We start from the raw sequence: 12,205 nt of genomic DNA, 5'->3' as shown, positions 1-12,205 counted from the left end.
AGAGGGGATTAGGATGTGGTAGAGGTCTCCTTCACCATCCCCATCCACCTCATGGGCCTGAACTGCTCTCCTTCCTGCCCTCCCCCCATCCTGTCTCCCCACTGCCTGGTGTTGACCTTATCTAGATCTAGAGCAGATGTTGCTCCAACACCAGTGGAGGCTTGCAGTGCAGGTCTCTCTGCCAGCAGCACTGGCCTCCATGCAATTGCAACCTGCTTTATGGCACATGATTGCGACTATGTGCCTATCCTGCCAGCAGGAGCTGGGATAGGATTGGGCTGTTACTTCTGAGAAGACATGCATAGGATTGTGCTGCTAACTTCTTTAAATGTAAAAGAGAGCACAAGAGATACATACGGCTACAAGAGTCTTCATTGTATATCCAGGAACCGTTCCCACAGATGACTGTACCATTCCCATCAAGGTTTTGATGAAAGCCTTCTTTGCACTTGTACAGAATACTAGTGCCATAAGTAACAACATCGGGAAGGGCTTTATATTCTGATCCAAGCTCCGAATAGTCAAACACCGGTAAGGTGGTGGAAGAACAATTTAGTTTAATTCCTGAAAGAGTTAGTTATCGAGATTATTACATCAAAAATCTGTGGTGGTCCTCAAAAGTCAACCCTGAGGCCAAATCCAGTAATGAGAGTCAGTACAAGCATGAGAGTTTTTCCCACAACTATCTTGCAGTTACTGTATTAGCAGACCCATTTTTACCAGGCATGTATCTGATAAGGAAAACAGGACTATAGGAAGGTGACACCCTGCCCCAATCACTACACATCAGGGCCTCTGAGAGGAATTTTATCAGGGGGTGCAAAGTTTCTTTTGGGCCCCTTTGCAAAGGGGGAGGGGTGAAACAGAGCAGGGGAGGGTGGTGATGGACAAGCAGAATGGGGACAGGGAGGGATGAAACAGGGTGGGAGGAGGGTAGAGAAAGCTGGAAAAGTCTTTGGAGCCCAGGTCTACCAACCCATGTGGCACAACAGCTAGATACAGTAATATGGAAAACCAAACACACTACTAAGTCTAAAATCTTTTAAATATAGAAAATCATGGGGAAAATTAGCATCATCATATTAGGCTCACACTAGAATGGAAACTGTCCCGTCGATACCAACACTTGCTTCTGCAGCAACTATAATCCCACTGCTGTGTCCCTGAGCTCCTATACACTCCTTCATGGCAAGCAGAGCTACATGCCAACACTAGGATTCACATCACCTGGTGCGGGAGGCCTGCACGTCACCCCATGCAGTGGGTGGGGCAATATCCCAGGCAGTGGGCGTGGTGATGTACCATTGCCCCACCCCCACTGGTTTTTTGGCTGTACCTTTCGATAGAACACATATATTTCAATGTGGTTTGTTTCATTGCATTCTGCATAAAATTACACATTGATTGATATATAACATAATGGGATTATTCCTTCAAACTCTGATTTTAGTGATTTTGTTGAGTCACACACACACACAGCATGTCATTAACACCTTACTGCAGCAGTTCTCAAACTTTTAGCACTGGGACCCACTTTTTAGAATGACAATCTGTCCAGGACCCATTGGAAATGATGTCATGGCCAGAAGTGACATCATCAAGCAAATTAAAATAAAAGAAATAATTAAATAAGGGGGAGCCAGCCCTGTTCCACCAAGTGAATTTTCTCTGTAGTCTGCCTGCAATAACAAACCCCCAAAAAGAATCAGTGAAATTTTCAGCCCTCCCCAGTGCCCAGTTTAAAGTTCTTCTATTTCAAGTATATCAAGATAAAGACCCACCTGGCTTTACAAGTGCAAAATAGAAAACATTCCCCTTACCAGTTCAAGCCTGGTTTTTTTTGGTCCTTTTTAATAGGGGGGGGGGGAAGGTTTCCTTCTGGAGCATTTGTTGAGCTCCAGTTTCATCCATTCTGGTGTCCTCACATTCCCCTTTGCCTGGCCTGATCACAAGCCAAGGCACTTCTGCCTACTTGCGAATAAACGCTTTCCATAGGGCTCAACACACTCACAGCTGGGAGGGAGGGACCTCCTTCTTGGGTGTTTTTGGGGGGTTGCATTCATTGGATAGTGACCATTCTGGTGTCTTTGCATTCCTTCAGCCTGCCATTTCCGATGGACTATGGCTAGTACACCTACTTGTGAGTAAATGTGCTATATGGCTTGGTTTCACTTTCCATAGGGCTCCATGCATTTTTTTTTCCTTTCAGTTTCTTGGCCATAACATTTGAAGGAAAGGAGCTATTTCACTCTGGTTTTTTGCATTGCATTCTGCTGGAAATTCCGCCTCCAATGGTATATGGCATGACAGGGTTGCTCCTGAAATCTGCTATTTTAGCGCGTCATCCCCCGTGTGTGTCACTCCCCCTTGCACGTCACCCGGTGCAGCCCGCATCCCCCAGCGACGCCACTGCATGCCAAAGAGCTACTGTAGTAGGCCAGTTTCATCCCAGATTTGACACTGTGAGTGTCATGTATGCATTCCTTTGCCCAGCATATATGGCTCGCCAGTAGCTGCAGCCACACACTCATGGTAGTGTCCCCAGCATCCCATGTGGGCAACATCTGAGTAGATAGGAAAATGTAAGATCCCAGAAATTTCTGGGCCCCCTCCTTAGGCTCCTGGGCCCCTTTTTGACCCTGGGCCTGGGTACAAATTAACCCCTTTACTCCCCTCTCCTAGGCCCTGCTACACAATGTTACATGTGTTACTTGTTTTGCAACAGCAAGAGTCCTAAATCATTAAGAGCCATTACCTTCACAAAACTCTGTAGGTTCTGACCATGTAAGATTTTCTCTACAAACCACAGAAGAGGCAACCATGCCAGGAATTGCCTGAAAACCAGGATTGCACTCATATGTAAGCACGGACCCAACTGGAAAGCTATCCTTATTTTGCAGTGTGTGACCTGGTACACTTGCATATGTGAAGATTTCTGGCTTCTTGCAGCCAGCTGCAAAAAACACAAAACATGAAAACTTTAGAAAACACTGTAAGGGGTGAGATATCAGGCTGACGACAGATGCATAGTAAAGGACAGAATAAGGCAATATTCAAATGAACAAATTTTCATTGCTGTGCTTTAAAACAAAATGTTAAAAGGGGAAGAATGGGGGAAGAAGAAAGAGTCTCCTGACTCAGAATTTGATTCACTGACCAACCTGTCTGTCAAATGGATTGCCAGGCAATGTGGACACTGGGACTGAGACACAGAGAGGACAAAGAAAAAGGTGTTCTGATGTTAGGGGACATCTGTGTGCAGTTGAAGATTGCATGTCTTGTCATACCACTAAACGTATTAGGGTGCAGTCCTAGCCAACTTTCCAGCACTGGCATAGCTGTATCAGTGGGTCATGTGCTGCATCCTGCAGTTGCTAGGCAATTATGGAGGCCTCCTCAAGGTAATACAATGTTTGTTCCCTTACCTGGGAGTTGCATTGTCCTTACCTGGAAAGTTAGTTAGGATTGCGCCCTTCGTGAAGTCAATTATGCTGCTGAAATTTAAAACCTAAATGCAAAGTACTACCAAATACAAATTACAAGGTAATATTTGAAAATCAAACTCTCTCCTGAGCACCCCTGTACTGTACAGAGGAAACAACTGGTCTATTTCAACTGCAGAAAGCATGACAAGAAGTTTCCCTCTCCCAAGGACCTCAAAACCTAAAAAGGATGGCAAAGGAGAAAGTAGCAAAAAGCCACTCAGAGGGATGCTGTTTTGGGAGTAGGAACAGCCACTACTCCCCAGCTGAAAAGAAAGAAACTCTTGCTGTATGGGACTGCACAAGGAAAACCTGAAGTGGGAATGGGGACTGGGAGGGGTCCACCTCTACCCCAAACCATTTAGTTGCTCAGTCTCCTATGAAAGGCTTTTAAGGCCCTTAAATCCTTTGCTTGAACTTAGCGACATCCATATATTCATAAGTGCACCTGTTTTCTTAAACACAGCCAGAGTAGAGACTATTTAATTCAGTGTAAACAAGAGATACGTACGGCCACAGGAATCATTGGTGTGTATCCAGGAACCATTCACACAGACAATAGTATTGTTTCCATCAGGCTTGGGATGAAAATTTTCTTTGCATTGGTACACAACAGAACTGAGAGGAGGAACATATTCTGAAAGGCCTGTATACTTCGGATCCAGTTCAGAATACTCAAACTTCGGCAATTTGGTGATATAGCAGCCATCTTTAGATGCTGGAGGAACAAAAGATAGTGAGATTGTTCCATCAAATTCACATCAACGTAATTCATTTTGGTTCCATATTTTTCATTACATCTATGATAGTAGTCTGAAGTTAACACTGGCAGGAAATTCTATTTTGCACAGTAATGACACCCCAACTCTACTTGTGCTGGCGCAGTCAGGCTGCATGGCCTGCTGTGTATCCAGTGTTAGTTGGGAGCCAGCTGAAAGTTTTGGGAGGAGTAAGGGGATCCCCCTTACCTCAGTAATTCCCCAGCTAGCTCTATGGGACTACTCGGATCTCCACCAACCAGTGCTTTTTTTGTAAAAAAAAGTAAAAAAAAAAGTGCAGGAACTCACAACTTGTTAATCTTTTATTTATTTATTTATTTATTTTTAAACCATTTTTCATTGGAGAAATAAAATATTTTTTATGTGCTTACCTTTTTTATGTGCCTAAAGATGAACTTACTTCTGAGTAGACATGCATAGGATAGGGCTGTCAATCTCCACATCCCCTTCCCCCTAGCTACTTTTTCTACACATGGGGAAAAATACTGTACAGGTGCACTTGTAGCGTGTAGTATGTAGTGTGGCACTACTTCGAGGAGAGGAAGCAGTGAATGGATTCCGGGAAATGGCTTACATGAGTTCCATGTAGTAAAATTACTCTAAGCAACTGTGGGGGGAGTAAGAACAAAAAAGGAATTCTTACACGAGAGGGGTCCTTAGGGCACACAGAAACAGCTACGTTTGCAAACAAGCTATTAAATATGGTTTAATTCAGGTATCAGAATACTGTGTCTTTGGGAAGGCACTTGGCATGCAATTGTATGTTCTCTGCTGCCCTGAGCAGCTGCTGTGCATTGCTGGAGAGGAGCTGCAAACGCTGGCTGGTGGAGGGCATGCTTGTGGGGGAAGGATGAGGAGGATCTCTGGCAAGGCTGGACAGCACGTTGTACACACTTAGAATCCCTTTTCACCTGCCCTTAGCATGTGAAAACGGGTGCAGATATATATCTCTGCCAGGATTAAGAGCTCAATCCTAGGTATGTTTACTCTGAAGTAAGTCTTGTTCTAGTCAATGGAGCTTACTCCCAGGAAAGTGCCTAGGATTGTAGCCTAAGAGCCCAATCCTATGCATGTCTACTCAGAAGTCCACTTTAGTGAATGGGGCTTACTGTGGATAGGATGGCAGCCTTAAGAGTCCAATCCTGTGCCTGTCTACTCAGAAGTCAGTCCCATTAGAGTCAATGGGGCTCAATGTGGATAGGATGGCAGCCTCAGGGCCCAATCTTGTGCCTGTCTACTCAGAAGTCAGTCCCATTAGAGTCAATGGGGTTTCCTCCCAGGAAAGTGTTGAAAGGACTGTAGCCTCAGAACCAAAGCCTATAGCTGTCTACTCAGAAGTCAATCCCATTAGAGGACTGCAGCCTCAGAGCCCCTCCTCTGCCTGTCTCCTCAGAAGTCAGTCCCAGTAGAGGCAGTGGGGCTTCCTCCCAGGAAAGTGTGGAGAGGACCGCAGCTTCAGAGCCCCTCCTCTGCCTGTCTCCTCAGAAGTAAGTCACATTAGAGTCAACGGGGCTCACCATGCCCTCGAACTTGTCAGCCAGAGTTGCCTGGTACAGGAGGAAGCCTGCCTGGGAAAGGATGGGGTGGGGGGAGAAGAGGAGCCTTATGGGAGGGTTGTGCTGGGCTGGGATGGGCGGGGGAGGCTGGGGGGGGACCCTCGTTCAGTGGCTGCACTTTCGAGGGGAGGGAGGGAGGCAGGCGCTGGGCTGGGAGGCGGAACTGAGTGCATCGGCTGCTTGTTGCGGGGGAAGCCCATCAAAAAGGTGCCGGAACGCCGCTCCGGTGCGTTCCATTAGAAAAAAAGCTCTGCCACCAACTATATAGTTGGCAGAGGTCCGTGTAAGCCTGCCTGACCTGGGAGGGAGGACAGGATATACCTGAGGAATCCTCAGCTGATTCTGCACTCCCTTCCAGGCCCAATCCACCCCATGTTTCATCTTCCACACCCTGAAATGTCCCATCACCACCTCCAAAATGCCATCCCACCACACTGTCCCAGGCTCTGCGTCTCTTGGTGGCATACATACCTCCACTGGTAGCCAGTCCTCTGAATACAGCATCAGCGGGGTAGAGCAGGCATCCCCGCTGGCACTGCTTACTTGCTCAGTGTCAAGAACGTGCTTTACAGCACATTTGTGACACCTTCGCTGGTGCAGATATGATTGTGCTCTGAGAGACAATAGAAGCATTGAAGTGTTTTATTACAGCTATTTTGGAGAAGTGAAGCTCTCTGAAGGATTCCAGCCAAGCTGGACTCTTCTTGTAGGGTGCTCTGCCTCCAGCTAGCAAGTCCCAAACTATTATCCATTGCACTGGTTCTCAGACACCCAGCAATTTTCTACTGCATCTTATACCTGGCCTTTCTTCAACCAGTGGGGACTTCAAATGCTGCTTAGTTCTGAATCCTTGAGGTGCTACCTCCCATGGGGTTTTTCCAGGTGTACATGCATCCATCATGCCCATGCAACATCATATTAAGAGGTTGAGGCTGTGCACATTTCAGCAGTGGCAGTGATTTCAACTTGATTACAACAACCAACAGTGTCTGAGTTTCTTCACAACCTACTTCTTATTTTCAGGGCTGCGCTACACATTTTCTTGGCCCATTGGTGTCCTAAACCCATATTTTGTAATGTAATTGGAAACTAAGGAGTGACTGGATATTTAACATTTTGCATTCCCGAAAATTCACCCTGGCAAATGTTCTTCCAGGTCTCTCCCCCTACCACAGTAGGGATTGTGTATAGACTTTGATACCCCAGCTGGGAAATAGATGGCTAAATAATGGCTGAGGTTGCTTGATTCTCCTCTCTTTTGCAGGAGAAATCAATGGATGGAGGAAAGTGAAGCACCCTCTTCTTGCCAATTGACTTTCTCTTGCAATTCTCTCCACCCACTTTAGCACAGAAGGGAAACATATGAACACTCTGTGAAACTGTATATGAAAACACTATATGAAAATGACATCCTGCCTCAGTCACTACACAATGTCACACCTGTTACTTGTTTTTCACCAGCAAGTGTCCTAAACCATCAGATGCCATTACCTTCACAAAACTCTGTAGCTGGTATCCATAAATAACCTACTCCACAAACTGTATAAGAAGGATCCATGCCAGGAATTGGACGATAACCTGGCTTGCACTCGTACTCGATTACTGCCCCAATATAAAAGCTGCTCTCATTTCCAAGTGCACGATCTGGCACTCTGGCATATTTCAAGTCTGGTGGCCTCTTGCAGCCAGCTGCAAAGAAAAAGTAATTGAAAACTTAAAAAACAGAGTCTTAGATGAGAGCTGTGCAGTAGAGGAAAGAAAGTTCAAGCAAACGGACATTAATTATAGATATGTAATTTTAGTGGTCAAGTGGCAAGATGTAATATTTACTATTACCAATGTATATGGTTTTAATCAGGATAACCCACAGGTGTTTCACAACTATTTTAGTCACCTCATCAATATAGATTTTCATTATCTGCTGGTTGGTGGCTATTTCAATGTTTTGGATTCATATCTTGATCATAGTTTCTCCTCTTCAAGATCTAACATTCTGGTTCTCCAGAAGTACAGCTTAAAACTGTGAGGAAGCCTCCGAATGCTTCCCCAGTCAGTCTAGACTTTGCACGAGGCTCTGTCACAAGGTAAGGGACAGGCTTCATGTGCAGGGGTGGCATCTCACGGGGGGGGGGGTTAGTATTGCAGACCTTTGCCCTGGGAGTGGAGAGGGGTAAGCCCACCATTGGTTTACTTATAGATTTCAGTTGTTCAGCTTCATGCCAAATAATTGCTACAGATTATAACCACAGAAGAAAAATCATGCTTACATTTTAAAGCAGCCAAAATAGTTTGCAACCTTCAGTCTCAAAAGACTATGGTATCGCACTCTGAATGGTGGTCATTTGAAAGCAGCCAAAATACAGACTATTTAATTCAATGTAAAAGAGAGAGAGAGATACGTACGGCCACAGGAATCATCGGTGAATGCCCAGGAACCATTCATACAAGAAATTATACCATCTTCATAAGGGTTACGATGAAAATTTTCTTTGCATCGATAGACAACAGAAATGTTAGGAGGAAGAGGGTCCAAAAGGTTTTTATATTTTGGTTCCAGTTCAGAATATGTAAATTTCGGCAAGGTGCTGATAGAGCAGTTTTCTTTCTTTTCTGGAACAGCCAAAGTTAGGGAGATTGTTACATCAAATTGGTATAGGTGTTTTTTGTTTGTTTGTTTCAGTTCCGCTCTGAATCTGTGATACTAGTCAAAAATTAACTCTGAAGTTAAATAAATCCTGCAATGAACAGTAACGAGAGACAATATAAATGTGTTTAACTACACCTACCTTGAAATTTCTGTGCTAAGAGTTCCTTAACGTACAGTACATTCCTTTTCTTCTCAACTTGGAATAAGTGCTGTGGCGTTGCATTCTGACTCTTTTCTCACATACAACTTCCCGTTTGATACTACAGTTTAACTACTAGAAAATAGATTTTATTTTTTTTTGTACACTGGCACTGAGCAGCATTGCCTTGTAGCCAGAAATGGTAAAGCCATTTCAAGTCTCAATCTCTGGGCTTCAGGGACAATTATTATTACCTGTCATATCTTGTTGGGATAGGAAACTGAATGCCAGCTGGTACTGCTTAAGAGAGTCATATTTGGCCCTAAAGATTCCTGGTGTTGATTCCAAAATGTATTCTTGAAAAGTACTGAAACATAAGCCCATTAGTTTCTCCAGTGGGTATAAATGATACAGGCAAACGAAAATAAAATTTGTTAATTAATTACTTAATTTGTTAATTAAGCCAAATGTGTTAATTTGCTACCTATCAACATTTGAAGACTATCAAGCCAGGAAAATTTAATATTTTCAGATAATGGTGGCTCTTCCCCTAAAAATGCAAGAACTTTAGTGTGTGGAAGGTAAATTGTTGCTAAGAATTTTGCTATAGGTTTCAGGATTGTTTATTTATCCAGTTCTTGATTGCATGTATCAGTCCAAAGTTAGGGGACTGGGTTATAAATTTGGAGGGGGGGAGGTGATCACTTTATCAATACCTATTAGTATAGTAGGGGTTTGTATTGCTATACTGGATACTACCTTCGCTTTTTGCCATAGTTCTCTGAGGATTAAAAGATTTTCTTCCGTTTCATCCTTTATTTGATCAAATCCTAATGCAGAATATTTTAAAAACTGTTTTTAGTCTCATGCCCCCTTGAGAACCATAAGTAAATCAAAAGAGACAAAGTCACTTGTGCAGGGAAGTCTTTCTGTGCAAAACCATCAGTTCTAGCTCCCTCACATTTATGTCTATTCATGTTGGCAACCTTCAGTCTCGAAAGACTATGCCCAATCCTAACTATAGCTAGTGCTGCCAGGCAACTGTTCAGGCAGCACCAAGTGCTTTCTGACAGTCACAAAGCACAACACATGGAAGCAAATGGGCTGTCCAATGCTGAAAGCGGCAAATGGCAGGCTTCATTTGGCAGCAGACTCCAGATCCCTGCCGCCCAAGGTAAGACTGTGCAGGAAGTGGGAGGGAGGCAGGGGCAGGTAGAATGGGGCAGCGATAGGAGGGTAGGGAGGAGGGCGGATCAGGACCAGAAAGCGGACAAGTTCTGCAGGTTCTGCTACAGCAGCACCTGCTGAATCCTGACCCCCTCCTGGTCTTGATTTGCCATCACAGGTCTATGTGGACTTGAGCCAATGATATTGCTGGCTCAAGTTCAAGTAGACATACTGGGATGGCAGGAGCTTACCCCAGGGCAAGGGAACAAATGTTCTCTTGCCCCAAAGAGGCCTCTGGAAGCCAAAACTCCCTAGCCCTGGGAGTGCTATGTTGGTGTGGCTATATCACTGTGCAGGGAGTTACCATGGATTTGAAAGCTAGATGTTTTAAAATGTGCATTTGCTTTATCAGTGAGCTTACACTGGAATAGAAGCTTGCAGTTTTTACATAGATTTCAAAGGATTCCTGTTGTAACATTATGCACAATTACTTGGGAGTAAAAATCAATGAAAATGTGAACCTTAATTTTGAGTTGAAAGGATAGACCATGAAATTAGGATGATTAGTAATAGTGTACCTGAATTGTCCAAGTCAGCAGTGTCCTCTGGGCTGTTCCATAGGACAGCATGAAATTTTTGTATTCAGCGCTGCTCCTGCTGCTCTTCTTACTTACTGAACTTCTGACTTAGCATCAACAGCACAACCAGCAGTGCTGAAAGTTGCCCTCTAGATACAGCCGAACTTCATTCCAAATTGGTGGAGACACTCTGCCCCACTGCTCTAATGCAATGTTGTCAATAAAAGAAGTGGTGTCCTTATGCAGACATACTGCCAATGTTGCTGAGATTAGATTGAAGGTATGTGCTCTCAGGACTACAACAGCATTTTGGCAGCTGCATTTTGGAAAGGGCAAGTGTTGTTCTTGAAATGATTTGGAAGGCAGTATCAAGCAGCATGTTTTGCAGCAGTCCGGCCAGGAACTATAGCCCATATGGCTATACAGTAGCCTGAGCTGGAAAAGATGAGACAGCCATGGCTCTGGTTTCTCCCAAGCTGATGTTGGCTTCTCCCAAGCCATGTGATGGTCAGCACTTGGGGTTCTGGAGGTCTACATTCTCTCTATATGGAGTTGCACCCCCTTGAAGAAACAGATGGGCAGCTTGGGGGGTATTCACTCTCCCTGGTTGCTCTGGTGCTGTCAGTGTACAGGAATGCCTGCTACCAACCCTGGATGGTTTGCCAACCACTGCCTTTCTTAGAGTACTGGGATGTGACACCAGTCATTCAAACCATAGTTGCTTATTTGTTCATAAAATGATTTATATATGTCTTTATGCTTCTAAAAAGACGATGAAAGCAGTTTATGCAAGAAAAAACAATATTTACATAAAAAAACACCACGGTATTAGAGTGCAGCAGATTTAGAATTTAAAAAAACAATAGTCATGTCAGGGCCCCTCCCAGATGCCCTGACCCCCAATTTACCCTGGAGCAGGCACCCCATGCCCAGGATGGGGAGGCTTCCCTGCCCTTGAGGGGGGCAAAGAAGATTGGCTCACCCCAACCAGCCAGAGGGGGCTGGCAGGGCAAACAAGGAACACAGAAGGAAACAAGCCAGGAACAGGAAAGGCCTTTTCTGCCCCACCTGGAGGAAGGGGAGGGGCCAAAAGGGAACAGGCTTGCTCCATAAAACAGGGAAGCCAGGGATGAGAGGCAGGCAGTGTGAAGCAGGGAGCTGTAAGGTGAACAGCTCCTGCTCCCAAGCCAGGTGTGGTAGCTCTGCTAAGGAGGAGGATGACAAGGGTGCTGGAACCCCTCCCCAGCCAATCTGAGGCCTCCCTGGGGGTGGAACAAGCCTGCTCCAGGCTCCTCCAGAGGTGGGCCCCTACAAGTCAAAATACCACAAAAAGAACACAGTTGACCTGTTTCCAGATCATTGTGATGCTATCTCTTCACTTCAACAAGTTCACTTTGCTGGAGTGGCAACCGTTTGTGGGTGGAACCACCCAGTGTATATAGATAGCAAGTGTGTAAATGTTGGTATCCACTGCTATGGGACATTTGATGTTTGCTGAAAGTCTTGTGGGTTGCTTTTCCCCATTCTGATTAGACCCCTCTCATTGTTTCTGCCTGTGCAACAATGGCTGCAAAGGCAGAAGCCTCTTCTATTAAAGTCAGTTTGCAGTGTGTGAGACTGCTTTAATTCCTCAGCTCTAACAGACTTCACATGTAGAAGTAACAGTCCCTTCCCAGTGGTATCTCCCAGATTGTAGAACCATCTCAAAAAACATTACAAAAGCTTTGCAGTGTTACACACCAATTTATTATCCTCAGCCATTGAAGCTGACCTGCATTGCAACTGCTTGCTTTGTGATGGAATTTTTTTCTTTGTAGGGGTGGGTGTCATGCTTCTTTGATATTAAACATGTTTATA

The 12,205-nt window shown here is 44.8% G+C and overlaps 1 protein-coding gene across 1 annotated transcript in view; it reads right to left on the bottom strand.

The window, feature by feature from the left end:
- Positions 1-12,205, bottom strand: part of LOC136648549 (complement receptor type 1-like) — a 119,596-nt gene that overhangs the window by 32,718 nt on the left and 74,673 nt on the right. Inside the window, exons 13-17 of the mRNA XM_066624664.1 lie at positions 8,221-8,427; positions 7,309-7,506; positions 3,994-4,200; positions 2,756-2,953; positions 358-564 (exon numbers count right to left, since the gene is read on the bottom strand). Of these exons, the coding sequence (XP_066480761.1) occupies positions 358-564; positions 2,756-2,953; positions 3,994-4,200; positions 7,309-7,506; positions 8,221-8,427 (1,017 nt within the window). The remainder of the gene's footprint in view (positions 1-357; positions 565-2,755; positions 2,954-3,993; positions 4,201-7,308; positions 7,507-8,220; positions 8,428-12,205) is intronic.

This window comes from Tiliqua scincoides, chromosome 4 (genome assembly GCF_035046505.1).
Source record: "Tiliqua scincoides isolate rTilSci1 chromosome 4, rTilSci1.hap2, whole genome shotgun sequence".
Lineage (NCBI taxonomy): Eukaryota > Metazoa > Chordata > Lepidosauria > Squamata > Scincidae > Tiliqua > Tiliqua scincoides.
This window is presented reverse-complemented; position numbering and strand designations above follow the sequence as displayed.